Source organism: Mustela erminea, chromosome 2 (genome assembly GCF_009829155.1).
Source record: "Mustela erminea isolate mMusErm1 chromosome 2, mMusErm1.Pri, whole genome shotgun sequence".
In the NCBI taxonomy this organism is placed as follows: Eukaryota; Metazoa; Chordata; class Mammalia; order Carnivora; family Mustelidae; genus Mustela; species Mustela erminea.
The window spans coordinates 110,851,282-110,870,673 of NC_045615.1; the positions used below are offsets into that span (position 1 = coordinate 110,851,282).

The 19,392-nt window shown below is 35.9% G+C and overlaps 1 protein-coding gene across 1 annotated transcript in view; it reads left to right on the top strand.

Moving 5' to 3' along the window:
- The window catches only part of NCAPG (non-SMC condensin I complex subunit G), a 50,834-nt gene that overhangs the window by 25,888 nt on the left and 5,554 nt on the right, over positions 1-19,392 (top strand). The window contains exons 14-16 of the mRNA XM_032333961.1: positions 2,304-2,528; positions 18,749-18,930; positions 19,207-19,381. Coding sequence (XP_032189852.1) covers positions 2,304-2,528; positions 18,749-18,930; positions 19,207-19,381 — 582 coding nt within the window. The remainder of the gene's footprint in view (positions 1-2,303; positions 2,529-18,748; positions 18,931-19,206; positions 19,382-19,392) is intronic.

Here is a 19,392-nt window from a genome sequence, read left to right on the forward strand (position 1 = left end):
TTGTAATGCTTAAGTGTGTCCTGGAGTATTCTGAAGTATTTAATACTAACTCATACTCCACTTGACAGAGCTTATAGGAGCCTTGATACTATTTGTTTTTATATTTATACTTTTCTTTTATGGAAAGGAATTGTCAAAATCAAACAGGTGTGAAAGAGAAATGATTTTTCTTACCCAGACCACAATTTTACCCTCCTCCAAATCAAACTAGTCAATAAAAAGCAGCCTTGTCATGGAATTAAAGTTTTGAAGAATTGAAGTTTGCCCCCCTGCTTTTGGTACAATAAACAACTGAGATCTCTAAACTTTTTTTTAAGGATGAGCTATTAATATTTGCCTGAAAATATAACTAGATACAGTTTTTTGGTTTTTTTTTTGTTTTATTTTTTAAAATATGCTCCATGCCCAGTGTGAGCCCAGTGTGGGGCTCAAACTCATGACCCTGATGAGATAAAGAGTCAGACACTGAGATATTTTTTATAAATTAAAAATGTTGTTTGTGAATATCAGGTTTAAATGCAGTAAAATAAGTTATATGTAAAATGTTGTCTCTTTTTTTTGTATGTCATCCTACATTGGGGTTTTCATCTCTTCTTACATCCTTAAAAGTGTTCATGATCAAAAGAAGTTAACCACTGAATAAATTCATTTGTTTATAAAGTTATTTTTAGGACTATCATTAGAAGATTTTAGATTAAGGGAAAATAACTCTCTTTTGGAGGAGTAAGAAATTCGTTCTTTTTTAAATCAAGTTTTAGTAATAAAATTTGATTTAATACACGTATACATACTTGCTAGAAAGGCAGGAGAGAGAAATCCTTCTTTCCTTCCCTTGGCTCCAAGCCCAACATGGGGCTCAAACTCAACAACTGCAGGATCCAGAGTCACATGCTCTACTGACTTGACTAGCCGGGTGCCCCAGAAATTATTTTATTTTATTTTATTTTTTTTAAAGATTTTATTTATTTATTTGACAGAGATCACAAGTAGGCAGAGAAGCAGGCAGAGAGAGAGGAGGAAGCAGGCTCCCTGCTGAGCAGAGAGCGCCCCATGAGGGGCTCGATCCCAGGACCCTGGGATCATGACCTGAGCCGAAGGCAAAGGCTTTAACCCACTGAGCCACCAAGGGGCCCCAAATTATTTTATTTTAAAGTCTTGCTTAGATAAATACAGTATCGAGAGCTATTGCTAACCAGTAAGGGATGAAGAATGACAAGGAAAATCTGCTGCTGAAAGGGTTAGCACGTTTAGAAATCTTAGAGAACAGTCTTGACACTGCATTTCACTTTGGCAAATTTGCAGGTCGTACCGTAATAGATATGTTTTGAAATTTCAGAGATTTGAGCTATTTTTCTCAATTCATACTTGACCAACTTACAGGTGATTTTTATTCATTCTAAAGGTTAGGCCATATAACCATGTAATGTATCAATGTCCAAAATTTAAGTGCAATAAAGAATATAATAAAGCTCTTCATAATAGACATACACAGCTTTTTTTTTCTTTCATGGCTTTGATATTTGGTATATAGGAATTCAGTGTTCTTAACCTAGGACAAACTCCTAGAACCTGCTGGATTTTATAGTTTACCTCCTTTTATAAAGGAGTCCAGTTCATTGAGAACTGAATTTACTTTTAATGATATCTAAATTTATTGAACTAATAAAATTTTATCTTTAGTGAAGCTTGATAACCTGGGAGAGTACTGATAATCTAACGTGTTATTTTTATTGGTTAGCATGTAATGTTTTTGACCTGATAGATGGCTGAAACAATTTTCAGTGTAATTTTCTGGATTTAAAAAAAAAATTATATCCAATATATTCATTCTTTTTCAAATAAAAGGAACAGATAAATCAGCCTGATTCTAATTCTAGGAGTTTTCTTGTACTTAAGGTAAGCTTTTTCTGAATGAACTAGAAGTCTAAATGTTATGCTATAAATAAAAGTAATAACTTAAGGGGCGCCTGGGTGGCTTAGTGGCCTCTGCTTTCAGCTCAGATCATGATCCAAGGGTACTGGGATCGAGCCCCGCATCGGGCTTTCTGCTCGGCGGGGAGTCTGCTTCCTCCTCTCTCTCTGCCTGCCTCTCTGCCTACATGTGATCTCTGTCTGTCAAATAAAGAAATAAAAATCTTAAAAAAAAAAAAGTAGTAACTTAAAAGAGGAATTTTTGATTTTTGAATTATGTTTCATGTGGTAGATTCATAGACTGAGAAAATAAGGTACATGTTAATTTTGTACATCATAGACAATGAAAAGTTTACTGAATTTAGTTTTTGGCTGGGGCTGTTTCAATTTAGGTTTTGCAAATTGATGATGTGACGATAAAAATAAGTGCTTTAAAAGCAATCTTCGACCAACTGATGATGTTTGGGATTGAGACATTTAAAACTAAAAACAAAGCCCTTCAAGGTGAAAATGCAGAAATAAACACTGATGGAGACCAAGATATCAAAGATGCTAAAGAAGAGACTGCTACAGCCAAGAATGTTCTTAAACTCCTTTCTGATTTCCTAGATAGTGAGGTAAGAAATAATTACAGCCCTGTTATTATGAAATTTCTTTTTATTGTGTATGTTTATGCTCTTTATTTTTTTAGACTAAAGCTTAAATTTGACCAATAAAGACTAAAGCTTTAAATTTGACATTTAAAAATTTTGGCTTTTAAGTATAATTAAATTCTACTTTCATTCCTAATATATCTCATTTCTTACTGTTATATTGTACGTGCAGAGAATTGAAATGTAAACAAAAATGACTATTAGAGGGAGTTTTAAAATTTTTTTTCCTTATGTCTTTGTGATTTATGATTCGAAGTTTTTCCTCTGAAGTCTGAAGAAATAATTTAATTTTACATTGGGTTGGTGGAAGGTCTGAGACAGGATATGGGTTTAAATTTTTTTCCTTAAGGTACTCTTGAACTACACTGTTATAGCATATATAAATAATTAATCAAAAAATTTTTGTGCTGGGATACCTGGGTGGCTCAGTCATTTAAAGTGGCTGCCTTTGGCTTAGGTCATGATACCAGGCCCTGGAATGGAGGTCCACATGGGGCTCTCTCCTCAGTGGAGAGCCTGTTTCTTCCTCCCCCTCTACCTGCAGCTCTGCCTACCTGTGCTCTCCATCTCTCAAATAAATAAGTAAAAATCTTTTAAAAATTTTTTTATATTTTTTTATTAAGGTGAAATTGATATAAACAGTTTTAAAGTGGACAGTTGATTGGCATTCACGATGTCATGCAACTGCCAACACCTCTATTTAATTTTTAAAAATTTTTGTTATCCCGAAAGGAATAACCTTTGAGCATCCTTTGTATCCTTGAGCAGTTGCTCCTTATTTCCCATGCCACCTGCTCCTTAAAGCCACCAGTGTACCTTTTATCTCTATGGATTTAACTATTCTGGGTGTTTCTTACAAATGGAATCATACAGTATGTGACTTTATGTCTGCTTTCTTTCACTTAGCTTCTTTTTTCTTTTTGATATATTTATTTATTTGCTTTATCTATAAGTCCCATGGCGGAGGGGACTATATTTGCATGTTTTTTGGGTTTTTGTTTGTTATTTAAATATCCAAGGTATAATACATCATTACTTTTTGATATAGTGTTCAGTGGTTCATTAGTTAAATATAACACCCAGGGCTCATCATATCACATGCCTCCTTTAATTCCCATCATCCTGTTACCCCATGCAACTGATTTCTATGCATTGATTTTATATCCTGCCAATTTAGTGAATTCCTGTATGAGTTCTAGCAGTCTTGGGGTGAAGTCTTTTGGGTTTTTCCACATAAAGTATCATATCTTGCAAAGAATGAGATTTTGACTTCTTCTTTGCTGATTTGGATATCTTTTATTTCTTTTTTGTTGTCTGTCTGCTGAGGCTAAGACTTCTAGTACTATGTTGAATAACAGTGGTGATAGTGACAACCCTGCCATGTTCCTGACCTTAGGGGGAAAGCTCTCAGTTTTTCCCCATTGAGAATGATATTCGCTATGGGTTTTACATAGATGGCTTTCATGATTTTGAGGTATGGCCCCTCTCTCCCTACACTGTGAAGAGTTTTAATCAAGAAACAATGTACTTTGTCAAATGCTTTTTCAGCATCTATTGAGACTATCATATGGTTCTTGTCCTTTCTTTTATTAGTGTAGCGTATCACATCGATTGATTTGTGAATGTTGAACCAACCTTGCAGCCCAGGAATAAATCTCACTTGGTTGTGGTGAATAATCCTTTTACTGTACTGTTGGATCCTATTGGCTAGTGTTTTGGTGAGAATTTTCACATCTGTGTTCATCAAGGATATTGGTCTGTAATTCTCCTTTTTGATGGGGTCTCTTTCTGGTTTTGGGATCAAGGTAATGCTGGCCTTATAAAATGAGTTTGGAAGTTTTCTTTCTGTTTCTATTTTTTGGAACAGTCTCAAAGGAATAGGTGTTGATTCTTCTTTAAAGGAAGCTGTCTGGCCCCCGAGCTCTTGTTTGTTGGGAGATTTTTGATAACTGCTTCAATTTCCTTGCTGGTTGTGGGTCTGTTCAGGTTTTCTATTTCTTCCTGGTTCAGTTTTGTAGTTTATATGTCTCTAGGAATGCATTCATTTCTTCCAGAATGTCTAATTATTATTATTATTATTATTATTATTATTATTATTTTTGCCTGTAGTTGCTCATAATATGTTCTTATAATTGTTTTTATTTCTTTGGTATTGGTTGTAATCTCACCTCTTTCATTCCTGATTTTATTTGGGTCCTTTCTCCTAGTTTTGTTGATCTGTTCTACTGTTCTTTTGGTTTCTATTTTACTGATTTCTGTTCTTATCTTTATTATTTGTCTTCTTCTGATGGGTTTAGGCTTTATTTGCTGTTCTTTCTCCAGCTCCTTTAGGTATAGTGTTATCTTGCATATTTGAGACCTTTCTTTTTTCTTAGACTGCCTTTGCAGCATCCCCCCAAATTTAACTGGTTGTGTTTTCATTTTCATTTGTTTCCATGAATTTTTAAAAATTTTTAATTTACTCATTGACCCATTCATTCTTTAGTAGGATTCTCTTTAGTCTCCAAGTATTTGAGTTCTTTCCAACTTTCCTGTTGTGATGGAGTTCAAGTTTTAAAGCTCTGAAAATATGCAGGGAATGATCCCAGTCTTTCGGTACCATTTGAGACCTGATTTGTGATCCAGAATGTGATATATTCTGGAGTATGTTCCATGTGCACTTGAGAAGAATGTGTATTCTGTAGCTTTGGGTGGAATGTTCTGAATATATCTGTGAAGTCCATCTAGTCCAATGTGTCATTTAAAGCCCTAATTTCCTTTTTGGTCTTTTGCTTAGATGATCTGTCCATTTCAGTAAGGGGGGTGTTAAAGTTCCCTACTATTATTGTATTGTTGAGGTGTTTCTTTGATTTTGTTACTAACTGGCTTATATAACTGGCTGCTCCTATGATAGGGGCATAAATATTTACAGCCATTAGATCTTATTGGATAGACCCTGTAAGTGTGATGTAGTGTCTTTCCTCATCTCATTATAGTGCTTGGTTTAAAATCTAATTTGTCTGATATAATGATTGCCACCCCAGCTTTCTTTTGATGTCCATTAGCATGGTAAATGGTTTTATATCTCCACACTTTAAATCTGGAGGTGTCTTTGGGTCTAAAATGAGTCTCTTTGAGACAGCATATCAATGGGTCTTGCTTTTTTATCCAATATGATACACTCTGTCTTTTGATTGGAGCATTTAGCCCATTTCCATTCAGGGTAACTATTGAAAGATATGAATTTAGTGGCATTAAATTGCCTGTAAGGTGACTATTACTGTATATTGTCTCTGTTCCATTCTGGTCTATTTATATCTGGGCTCTTTCTCTTTGCTTAGAGGACCCCTTTCAGTATTTTTTTGTAGGGTTGGTTTGATGATAACAAATTCTTTTAGTTTCTGTTTGTCCTGGAAGCTTTTTATCTTTCCTTCTATTTTCAATGAGAACTTAGCTGGATAAATTATTCTTGGCTGCATATTTTTCTCATTTGGTTCCTGAATATATCCTGCCAGTCCTTTCTGGCCTGCTAGGTCTCTGTGGATTGGTCTGCTGCCAATGTAATGTTTCGACTGTTGTAGGTTACAGTCCTCTCATCCCAAGCTGCTGTCAGGATTTTCTCCTTGTCTCTGAGATTTGTAAGTTTTATTATTAGATGTTGGGGTGTTGACCTATTTTTATTCATTTTTGAGAAGGGTTCTCTTAGCTTCCTGGATTGTGACACCTGTTTCCTTCCCCAAATTAGGGAAGTTCTTTGCTGTAATTTGCTCCAGTATGCCTTCTACTCCTCTCTTTCTTCTTCTGGGATTCCAATTATTCTAATATTGTTTTGCTTCATGGTGTCCCTTATCTCTCAAATTCTCCCTTTGTGATCCAGTAGTGTTTATCTCTTTTACTCAGCTTCTTTATGCTCCATCATTTGGTCTTCTTTATCACGAATTCTCTCCTGCCTAATATATCCTAGACATTAGAGCCTCCATTTTTTATTACATCTCATTAATAGTCTTTTTTATTTTGACTTGGTTAGATTTAATTTATCCAGAAAGGGATTCTGTAGTGTCTTCTGTGCTCTTTTCAAGCCCAGCTAGTATCTTTATAATTGTTATTCTGAATTCTAGTTCCAACTTCTTACTAATGACCTGGCAGTTGGTACTGCCTCTTGTTCTATTTTTTTGAGGTGAGTTTTTCTGTTTTGTCATTTTTTTGAAAGAAGAATAGATGAATGAGAGAAAAAATGGTAAAAGGGTAATAACAACCCCAGAGAAATGTAGATTAAATAAATCAGAGGAGACCCAAAACTGGGGGGGGGGGGGGGGGGAAGGAAAAAAAAGAATATGGTCAGGTGGTGAATAGAACAGAGCCATACACTGGATTTCAGGTGTATTTTGGTCTGTTAGAAGAAACTGAATCCCAAAATTTTAAAGAAAGAAAAACATAGATTTATGAAAAATAAGGTTAAATACAATGAAAGGATAGAATATTATTGTAAAGGTGAGAATTTTAAAAGATTTTAAAAAAGGAATTGATAGGAAGTTGGTTGAAAAAGGAAAGATTTTTAAAAGTGAGAGAGAGAATGTGATCAGGCAAGTGAATAGAGCAGAGTGGTACACTGGATTTTGGGTTTGTTTTGGTCTTTTAGAAGAAACTGCATCCCAAAATTTTAATGAAAGAAAAACTTATATATGTACAAAAAATAAGGTTAAATACAATGAAAGGATAGAATGTGACTATAAAAATGAAAATTAAAGATTTTTAAAAGAATTGACAAGATAAAAATTTGCTTGAAAAAGGAAATAATAAGTCAAAAGAAAGGAAATAAGTAAAAAAACAAAGAAAAATTTAAAAATTTAACTTTGAAAGACTAAAGAATCATGGGGAAAAAAGACCATGAATTCTGTGTGTTGTATTCCCCTAGCGTTGGAGTTTTGCAATTCTCATTGATTGGTAAACTTGGTCTTGGCTGGATGTTCTTGCTGATCTTCTCAGGGAGGGACCTCCCAGTGATTCTCAAATATCTTTGCCCTAGATGAAATTGCACTGGCCTTGCCAGGGGCCAGGCTGAGTAATCTGCTCTTGCTTGCTCTTGATAGCTTTTATTCCCTGAAAGCTTTCAGGGACGAGAATGAAAATGGCGGCCTCCCAATCTCTGGCCCCAGAGGAGCCTAGAGCTTGGGGCCCTGCTCATCAGTGAGCCCTCAGAGACAGTTAATCATTCCTGTCTCCTTGGTCTCCCACTGCACTCCGTGCTCACCCAGCCTGCGACCCACTGCACTCCGTGCTCACCCAGCCTGCGACCAGGCATTTCTGTCTCTGGCATATGGCCCCGTTTGGAGTTTCCAAACCTAGCAGATTCTTGCGGTGCACTTCCATACTGCTTCTTCTATGGGAGGAAGGTGAGTATGCCCAGATCTGCCATTTGTTGGGCCCCTGCAGTGGATCTGTGGCATGGATCACAGTTTATGGCAACCCCAAGCAGAGAGCCCACTCCTGGGCTCACTTTTTGCAGCTGGCTTCCCTGCTTTGATGCCTGGGAGCTTTGCTGCACTCAGGCATCCTGTCTTTTTGTGACCGCAAGAGTCCTGAGACAGCACTGTCCCAGCAACATTTTCTCCCCCTGCTTAGCCACCAGAGTGACATCTCTTTCCAGAGCAGACTTCTAAAAGTTCTGATTTTGTGCCAGTAGCCAGCTGATGGAGGCCCCCTTACCCTGTGGTCTATCTTCCTATATATTGCTTCAGATTGATTTCTCCAAATGTCCTTCCTTCCAGAAAGTGGTTGCTTTTCTGTGCATAGAATTGCTGCTAGTCTTTTCTTCAATCTCCTATTGAGTTTGTAGGTGTTCAGAACGGCTTGCTAAATATCTAGCTGAATTCCTGGGATCAGACAAAATTTAGGTCGCCTACTCCTCCATCATCTTGGACTCTCCACCTCTCTATTTTATTTTCTTTCTCCTGCCTAATTGCTCTAACTGGAACTTCCAGTACACTGTTGAGCAGCAGTGGTTAAAACAAGCAACATTGTTTTGTCTCTAATCTTAAGGGGGAAACTTTTCAGTGTTTTAACTATTGAGTATGATGTAGGTTCTTCATAAATGACTATCATTTTGAGAAAGTTTCCTTCTGTTCTTCTCTGGGTTTTTTTTTTTTCTTGGTTTTGGCTTTGTTTTGCTTTTGTCACAAAAGCATGTTTAATATGTCAGATGCTTCTTCTGCATCACTTGAGATGCTCATATGGGTTTTTATTGCTTTGTTCTATTGATCTCCATTACTTTGCTTTGTTTTCTTCTGTTGAACCACCCTCACATTCTTGGTATAAGTTCTACTTGATTATGGTTTATATGGTGTATAATCTTTCAAATATGTGGTTGGATTTGGTTTGGTGCCATTTTGTTGAAGATTTTTATGTCTGTATTCATAAGGGAAATTGGGCTGTAGTTGTCTTGCACACTGTTTTTAGCTGCCTTTGGTATCAGGTTAATTCTGACTTCATATACTGCGTTAGGAATTGTTTGTTCCTCTTCTGTTTATTGGAAGGCTTTGAGAAGATTTCTGTGAATTCTTTTATTGCTTGATGGGGATTTACCAGTAAAGACAATTTGGGGTTGGACTTTTCTCTTGGAGGTGTTTCTGATTACTTACTCAATTGGAGTATTATTATAGGTCTATTTGGACTTTCTATTTTTTTTTTTTTTTTTTACTGAGTTAGTTTTGTAATTTGTCTTTCTAGGAAATTTTCTATTTTATCTAAGTTACTTAATTTTTTGTTGGTTGGAATTTAGTATTTTCTTACAGTTCTTTTTATTACTGTAAGGTCAAATGTAACATTCTTGCTTTCAGTTCTGATTTCAGTTATTTGCATCTTTTCTTTTATCTTTGTCATTCTAATTAAGGTTTGTCAATTGTGTTCATATTTTCAAAGAACCAGTTTTTGGTTTCATTGATTTTTCTTGTTTTTTCTCTCTGTTTTGGTTCTCTTCTCTAATCTCTAGTATTGTCTTTCTCCTTCCTTCTTTAGGTTTAGTTTGTTCTTTTTTTAGTTCCTTAAAGCATAAAGTTATGTTATTGAGAGCTTTAAAAAAAAATTCCAATGTATTTAGTGTACACTGTTATATTAGTTTCAGGTGTACAATTTGGTGATTCAACAGTTCTGTGAATTACTCAGTGCTTATTATGATAAGTGTACTTTTAATCCCTTTCATCTATTTCACCCATCCCCACCTCTTCCCTCTTTCCTTTGGTAACCACGAGTTCTCTATATTTAAGGTCTGTTTTTTGGTTTGTATATTTTTTCTTTGTTTTGTTTCTTAAATTTCACATATGAATGAAACATATGGGGATTGTCTTTCTCTGATTCACCTATTTCTTTTTTCTTTCTTTCTTTTTTTAATGTGGCGCTTGAACTCACGACCGTGAGATTAAGACCTGAACCAAGATCAGGAGTCGGACACTTGGCGTGGCTGGGTGGCTCAGTTGATAAGTGTCTGCCTTCAGCTCAGGTCATGATCCCAGGGTCCTGGGATTGAGGCCCTCATTGGGCTTCCTGTTCTGCAGGAAGCCTGCTTCTCTTTCTCCCACTACCCCTGCTTGTGCTTCCTAGCTGTGTCTCTCATTGTCAAATAAATAAATAAAATCTTAAAAAAAAAAAAAAAGAGTTGAATACTTAACCCACTGAGCCACCGAGGCACCACACTGACTGACTGATTTTATTTAGCATTATATCCTGCAGATCCATTCATGTTGTTGCAAATGGCAAGATTTCACATTCTCTCTCTTTTATTCGCTGAGTAATATTCCATTATATATATCATATAAAGAGTGTATATATATATATATATATACATCATCTTTATTCATTCATCTATTGATGGACACTTAGATTGTTTTCATATTTTAACTATTGTTAACAGTACTACAGTAAACCTGTATATATTTTTTCGGAATTGATGATTTTATATTCTTTGGGTAAATATCCAGTAGTGGAATTACTGGATCATATGATAATTCTATTTTTACATTTTTGAGGCATCTCCACACTGTTTTCCAAAGTGACTGCACCAGTTTGCATTACCACCAACAACACATGAGGGTTCCTTTCCTCCACACTCTTGCCAAACTTGTTGTCTCTTGTGTTTTTGATTTTAGCCGTTCTTACAGGTACGAGATGATATCATTAGGGTATTGATTTGCATTTCCCTGATGATAAGTGATACTGAGCATCTTTTCATGTGTCTATTGGCCATCTGTATGTCTTCTTTAGAGAAATGTCTGTTCATATCTTCTATCCATTTTTTAATTGGATTATTTTTTGGTGTTGAGTTGTATGAGTTATATATTTTGGCTACTAATCCTTTATCAGATGTGTCATTTGCTCATATCTTCTTCCATTCAGTAGGTTGTTTTTTGGTTTTGTTGACTATTTCCTTTGCTTGCAGTAGCTTTTTGTTTTTATTAATACCAGTAGTTTGTTTATTTTTGTTTTTGTTTCCCTTGCCTCAGGAGACTTATCTAGGAAAGTGTTGCTACTGTTGATGTCAAAGAAATTATTGCCTCTGTTCTCTTCTAGGATATTTATGGTTTCAGGTCTCACATTTAGGTTTTTAAAGCGTTTTGAGTTTATTTTTGTGTATGGTGTAAGAAAATGGTCCAGTTTCATTGTTTTGCATGTAGCTGTTCAGTTTTCCCAACATCATTTATGTTATTGTTTTTCCCGTTTGTATATTTTTGCCTCCTTTCTTGTAGATTAATTGACCATATAATTGTGTGTTTATTTCTGGGCTCTCTATTCTATTCTTTTGATTTTTATGTCTGTTTATTGTGCCAGTACCTTACTGTTTTAATTACTACAGCTTTGTAGTGTATCTTGAAATCTAGAATTGTGAAACATCCACTTTTTTTCTTTTTCAAGAGTACTTTGGCTATTTGGGTCTTTCGTGGTTCCGTACAAATTTTAAGGGTTATTGTAGTTTTGTGAAAATGTTCTTGGTATATTTATAGGGATTGTATTAAATGCGTAGATTGCTTTGGATAGTATGGACATTTTAACAATATTTGTTCTCCCAATCAGTGAACATGGACTGTCTTTCCATTTGTTTGTGTCACCTTCAGTTGCTTTTATCAGTGTTTGATAGTTTCCAGAGTATGGGTTTTTCACCTTGGTTGAGTTCATTTCTAGGTATTTTATTCTTTTTGGTACAAATGTAAATGGGATTGTTCTCTCAATTTCTCTTTTTGTTACTTCATTTTTTGTGTATAGGAAGGCAAACGATATCTGTATATTGATTTTGTATGCGAACTTCCTGAATTCATTTATCAGTGCTAGTAGTGTTTTGGTGGTCTTTAGGGTTTTCTCTATAGGGTATCATGTCATCTGTAAATAGTGAATTTTACTTCTCCCTTACTGATTTAGATACCTTTTATTTCTTTTTGTCGTCTGCTGTGGCTAGAATTTCCAGAAAAAAAGTTGAGTAAGAGTAATGAGAGTGGATATTTTTGTCTTGTTTCTGTTCTTAAGGGAACAGCTCCCAGTGGTTTTTTTTTTTTTACCATTGACTACGATGTTAGCTGTGGGTTTTTCATATACGGCCTTTAGTATGTTGAGGTGTGTTCCCTCTAAACCTACTTTGTTGAGGGTTTTTATTATAAATGGTTGTTGTACTTGTTGTACACTTTCTACATCTACTGAAATGATCATATGGTTTTTATCCTTTGTCTTACTGATGTGATATATCACATTGATTTGCAGATATTGAACCACCCTTGCAACCCAGAAATAAATCCCACTTGATCATGGTGAATGATTTTTTTTTTTTAATTTTTGAAAATTTAAAAAAAAAATGTACTGTTTCCATTTGCTAATATTTTGTTAGAGGACTTTTGCCTCTATGTTCATTAGATATATTGGTGTGTAGTGTCTTTATGTGGTTTGGTATCAGAGTGATGCTAACCTCATAGAATGAATTTGGAAGCTTTCCTTTCCTTTTTTTTTTTTTTTTTTTGATTAGTTTGAGAAAAATAGGTAATAACTTTTCTTTAAATGTTTGATAAAATTCACCTGTGAAGCCTAGTGGCAAGTGGCCCTGAACTTTTGTTTGTTGAGAATTTTTTTTTAAATTATTGACTCATTTCATTGCTTGGTAATTGAACCATTCAAATTTTCTATTTATTCCTGATTCAATTTTGGGAGGTTACATATTTCTAGGAATTTATCCATTTCTTCTTGGTTTTCTAATTTGTTGGCATATAATGTTTCATAATATTTGCTTTAGTCTTCCATATTTCTGTGATTTTGGTTGTTATTTTTCTTCTTTTATTTCTGATTAGGAGTCCTTTTCTTTTTCTTTTTCTCCCCCTGCCCTTCCTTTTTGATGAATCTTGCTAAAGTTTGTCAGTTTTATTGATCATTTCAAGAACAAGCTCCTGGCTTCATTTATGTGTTCTATTAGTTTTTATTTCATTTATTTTTCCTCTAATTTTTGTTATTTTCTCCCTTCTTTTGGTTTAGGGTTTTGTTTATTCTTCCTTTTCTAGATCCTTTATGTGTAAGTTTAGGTTGTTTATTTGAGATTTTTCTGCCTTCTTGAGATAGGCCTGTGTTGTGATAAACTTCCCTCTTAGTAGAGCTTTTGCTGCATCCTGAAGATTTTATTCATTTTCATGTGTCTCGGTTTTACTTTTTGTTTAATTTCTTGGTTGCTTCCTTAATTGTTTAGTAGCATATTATTTAACCTCCATTTGTTCGTGTTCTTTCCAGGTCTTTTCTTGTGGTATATAGTTCCATTGCGTTGTGGTTGGAAAAGATGCATGGTGTGATTTCAGTCCTTTTGTTGAGATTTGTTTTGTTGGCTAACATGGGATCTATTCTTGAGAATGTTCGTGTGCACTTAAAAACAATGTATATTCTGCCCTTTTGGGGTGGAATGTTTTGAATATATCTATTAGATCCGTCTTGTTTAATGTGTCATTGAAAGTCATTGTTTCCTTCTTTATTTTCTGTTTGGATGATATATCCATTTCTGTAAGTGGGATGTTGAAGTCCCCTACTATAATTATATTGCTATCGATTATTTACTTTTTTGTTGTTGTTGTTGTTACCTGCTTAATGTATTTGGGTATTGTCATTTGGGGGAATAAATATTTACAGTTGTTATATCTTCTTGTTGCATTGTTCCCTTTTGATTATATGCTGTCCTTTGTAGTTACAGACTTTGTTTTAAAGTCTGTTTTTTCCGATATAATTGTTTCTGCCCCAAGTTTCTTTTCACTTCCATATGCAGATAAATGTTTTTCTATACCACCATTTCAATTTGCATGTGTCTTTAGGTCTGAAAAGAGTCTTTTAAGCAGCACTTTTAAAAAAATCCATTCTGTCACTCTGTATCTTTTGATTGGAGCATTTAGTCCCATTTATATTCAAAGTAATTATTGATAGGTAGGTACTTACTGCTTTTCTGTTACTTGTTTTGTGTTTTTACTTTTCCGTTTCTTTCTTGGTCTCTTCATTCACAGTTTGTTGGCTTTATTTAGTGAAATACATGGATTCCTCTCTACTTTTTGCATACCTATTACCGATTTTTTATTTGGGTTACCATCAGGTTTACATAAAACATGGATATAGCAGTTTATATTAAGTTGATGGTTGCTTAAGTTTGAACCATTTTAAAAGTACTAAATTTCTACTTCTCTTCCCCCACATTTTAGATATAAGATATTATACTTCATTTCTTTTCCTTTTGTGAATTCCTTGACTGATTTTCATAGGTATTCTTAATTTTACTCTTTTTGTGCTTCCTAGTTTTCTTACTCCTGGTTATGGTGTTTCTTTTCCACTAATCCCCTGTAGTATTTCTCATAAGTTGGATTTATGGTGATGAATTCCTTTAAGTTCTGTTTGTCTGAAAATCTCTTTATCTCTCTGATCCTGAATGATAGTTGTTTTTTGTTTTTTAAGATTTTATTTATTTATTTGACAGAGAGGGAACACAAGCAAAGGGAGCAGGAGAGGGAGAAGCAGGCTTCCCGCTGAGAACGGAGTCCAATACAGGGCTTGATCTCAGGACCCTGGGATCATGACCCAAGCTGAAGGCAGAGGCTTAACAACTGAGCCACTCTGGTGCCCCCTGAATGATAGTCTTGCTGAATGAGTATTCTTGGTTGCAGGTTTTTTCTTTTAGCAGTTTGAATATATCATGTCACTTCTTTCTTAGCTGCAAAATTTCTGCTGAACAGTCAGCTGATATTCTTATGGGGTTTCCCTTGTATGTAACGGTCTTCTCTTTCTGCTTTTCAAATTCTCTCTTTATCACCACTTTTTGCCTATTTTTAAAAGACTTAATTTATTTTAGAGAGCATGTGAGTGAGGGGAGGGGCAGAGGGAGAGGCAGAGAATCTCAAGCAGACTCCATGCTGTGTGTGGAGACCAATGCAGGGCTTGATTCCGTGACCCTGAGATCATGAGTTGAGCTGAAAACCAAGAGTTGGCCACTCAACCAACTCAGCCACCCAGGCGCCCCACTACTTTTTGTCAATTTAATTACTATGTGTTTTGGTGTGGACCTTCTTGGGATGATTTTGTAGGGGGCTTTCTGTGCCTCCTTGGTCTGTGTTTCTGTTTCCTTCCCCAGTTTCAAACAGTTTTCACCCCTTATTTCTTCAAATGAATTTTATTTCCTCTCTACTATCTCTTCTCTTTCTGGGATCCCTGTGTTACTGTGTTTGATGGTGTTGCTGAGTTCCCTTAATCTATTCTCATTTTTTATTATTTTTTTCTTTTGTTCAGCTTGATTGCTATTACTCTGTCTTCCAGATTACTGCTCTGTTCTACTTCCTCCAATCTACTGTTTAGTCCCTCTAGTGTGTTTTTAATTTCAGTTACTGAATTCTTCATTTCTGATTTGTTCTTTATTTTTTCTATCCCTTGGTTGTCGGTCTCACTGAGATCCTCCATTCTTTTCTCAAGTCCAGTATCTTAGGCACTATTACTTTATTTTTTTAAATTGTTTATTTTTAAATTTTATTTTTTTAGTGTTCCAAGATTCATTGTTTATGCACCACACCCAGTGCTTCATGTAATACGTGCCCTCCTTAATACCCACCACCAGGCTCTCCCAAACCCCCACCCCACTCCCCTCCAAAAGCCTGTTTCTCAGAGTCCACAGTCTCTCATGGTTCGTCTCCCCATCTAATTTCCCCCAACTCACTTCTCCTTTCCTTCGCCCAGTGTCCTCCATGTTATTCCTTATGTACCACATATGCACCATATGATAGTTGTCTCTCTCTGCTTGACTTATTTCACTCAGCATCATCTCCTCCAGTCCCATCCATGTTGATACAAAAGTTAGGTATTCATTCTTTCTGATGGAGGCATAATACTCCATTGTATATATGGACCATATCTTCTTTATCCATTCATCTGTTGAAGGGCATCTTGGCTCTTTCCACAGTTTGGTGACTGGTCATTGCTGCTATGAACACTGGGGTATTTATGGCCCTTCTCTAGTGACCATTACTTTAAATGATCTGTCAGGCATATTACTTATCTCTTTTTCATTTAGCTCTCTTTCTTCAGCTTTTTTTATTGTTCTTTTATTTAGGATATACTCCTCTGTCTTATTTTCTTTAACTCTGTGTCTATTTCTATGTGTTAGGAAAGTCAGCTTTGTCTTCCGCTCTTGAAAGAGTGGCTGTATGAAGAAGAGTTCCTGTTGTGTCCTGCCTTCACAGGACTGGAGAAGGGGTAGGTCTGGAGAATTCAGGAGTTGGAAGGGGTAGGTCTGGAGAATTCAGGAGTTGGAAGGGGTAGGTCTGGAGAATTCAGGAGTGGGTAGGGGTAGGAAGGGGTAGGTCTGGAGAATTCAGCAGTGGAAGGGGTTGGAAGGGGTAGGTCTGGAGAATTCAGGAGTGGGGGGTGCTATTAGCAAGGTAGGTGGAAAGTGTTCATCCTGGGCTGGTTCCCACCTGCCAGCTCTGTTCTTGGAGAAGGCTTCTAAAGATCCTGTTCCTCTAGCACATATTCGGAGATTAGTAAATTAAACTTACCAGTCAAAAGGCAGATGTTGGTTTTAAATTTTGAGTTAATATTTCATTGATATACTAATTTCCTAATGGGAATTACCTAGTGCTTTGGGTTTGCTGACATTGCACTGGTAGGAAATGACTGAACAGTAAAAGTGTGTGACAAAGGAATGAGGGGTTTTGTTTTTTGTTTTAATAGTACTGGTACCATAATCTCTTTCTGGCAATACTACATTCTATGATTTTGACTTTTTTTTGTCATCACCACTAAACAAAATCTGACTTACTTCACTGCCCTCTGGGCCATAATAAGAGTTTTTTTTTTTTTTTTTTTTTTTTTACATGTTTTAAAGACTTGCAGTTTGTTTCGTTTCAAATTTCTGACATTCAACTTCAGAGCACTATTGCTCTATTGCTATCAGGAAAGTATGTCACAGTTAAACATTTTAAAAAGATGGGGAGCTTGTAGCCTTTGGAGTTGTAGACTTGTACATTTGTGTTCTGGTCACATTTGTGTTAATCTTCAATAAGGTGTTTACTGTCTCTGGCTTTTTTCCTCATCTGCCAAACGGGGGTTATGAGGCCTATTCACTGGATGCTTCTTCAATTAAGTCAACAAATATTGGAGAGCAAATTATGTGCCAGTCACTATATGTTCTTGAGGGTACAAGTGCTGAGTGGAACAAAGTTTCTGTCCTCCTGGTTATTGTGACCCCTAAATGAGTTAGTGTGTTGAAAGCACGTGCTAGTGCCCTAGCACTTACTTATCTTATTGGTCTCTAAATCTTTATTTTTGAGTTTTGGGAAAACTTTTGTAATAGTTTTTGTATTTGCTCAATCCATTGTTATTACTTGTGTCTCTCTAGTTTAGACTTGATTTATACTCGTAGATTATAATCTGCAAAGATAACTTCCCTAAAATCTCATTTAAGTCTTTATTTTTCCACCATTTCAAAACCTTACGTGGTTCCACATCCTGCCTCACTATAGCTCAATTTTTTTGCCTGGTTTTGAGGCTCTCTAGTGTGATCACTGAGGATATTTACTGTTCATCAGTAATAATAAATAATAACTAGTATCTGTTGAAGATTTACTATGTGGATAGCACTTTTAAAAAAATTTATTTGAGAGAGAGTGAAAGAGTGGGAGAGGAGCAGAGGGAGAGGTACAGACTCCCCACTGAGCTCTGAACCTGACCCAGGTTTGGATCTCAAGAGCCTGAGATATCATAACTTGAGCTGAAACCAAGAGTCAGACGCTTACCTGACTGAGCCACCCAGGCACCCCTATGTGGATAGCACTTCTAAGAGTTTTATTCGTAGTATTTCTTTTTCTTTGTAACTGTAATTTTATTATTCTTTCTATTTTAATATGAAAAAAGTGGGGTACATGGGGCACCTCGGGGGCTCAGTTGAGCGTCCGGCTCTTGCTTTTTCGCTCAGGTCATGATCTAGGGTCATGGGATCCAGCCCCAAATGAGGGCACTACACTTAGCAGGGAGTCTGCTTGAGATTCTCTTCCAGTGTCCCTTACTGCCCTCACTTGTGCTCCCTCTTTAAAATAAGTATATCAATCTTTTTTTTTTAAGTGGGGTACAGAGTTAATATGCACAGGATCATGTAGCTAGGAAGTGTCAGAGGCTTGACTTTAATAATTCAGTATCAGTAACTAATTTTAGTTACCTGTCTTTTATGTCTGTACCTCCATTTGAATATCACTGTATCTTTTCTATTTTCTTCTCTAAGGTTTGCTTTGGTTGGTCTCTCTAGGAATTCCTTTTTCCACATGTACACTTTCTATTCCCATTTCCCCTTTATTCATAACACATTGTTACTCCCTCTGGAGGTTCCATTTATAGGTCACCTTCCTCTGATGGCAGGGATGTTACTGAGTGTTTTCTATCTTATCTCATGAGCAGCATGTAATACTTTACTGTTTTGACTTCTGGTTTCACAATATTTAAAAGGCCTTTTGGTTCTTCTAAAAAATTTGGAGGAAATTGAGGTTTTCTTAGCTAGACTAGTAATTTGTCATATAGCCTTACCCTAAAATCTTTTTATGCATCTTTAAGAAATTCATAGTATGCGTGATTTTTTGATAGTTCATAGAAAAATATTGTAGGACCGGCTGCATTGTAAGGCTTAAAAACGAAATACAAATTAAAGAAATTCTTTTAATGAAACTCATTTTTCTTAGGTGTCTGAACTCAGGACAGGAGCTGCAGAAGGTCTAGCCAAACTGATGTTCTCAGGGCTCTTGGTCAGCAGCAGGATTCTTTCTCGTCTTGTCTTGTTATGGTACAATCCTGTGACTGAAGAGGATGTTCGACTTCGACATTGCCTAGGCGTGTTCTTCCCCATGTTTGCTTATGCGAGCAGGTATTTAATTATATTGATAAATCAGGATCTGACTTGAAGTTAAATCCAGGTTCCCCATGAGTCATATCTATAAATATAATTTTGTCTCTCTTCCTTGTTTTTCAGTGGTTAGTAATGAAAATGAGAACTTACCTAGATTTTATTTACCTGAATTATTTGTCTCTTTCTTAGATGAAAATATACTGTATCTTGATGGGGTGAATTTTATACCTTTTTTTTTTTGAGAATCATATGCCTTTTCTTTGCTCACGTACTTTTCAAATTGTTTTTCGATAGGACTAATCAGGAATGTTTTGAAGAAGCCTTTCTTCCAACTCTGCAAACATTGGCCAGTGCTCCTGCATCTTCTCCTTTAGCTGAAGTAGATATCACTAATGTTGCTGAGTTACTTGTAGATTTGACAAGACCAAGTGGATTAAATCCTCAGGCCAAGAATTCACAAGATTATCAGGTGGGTGAGTA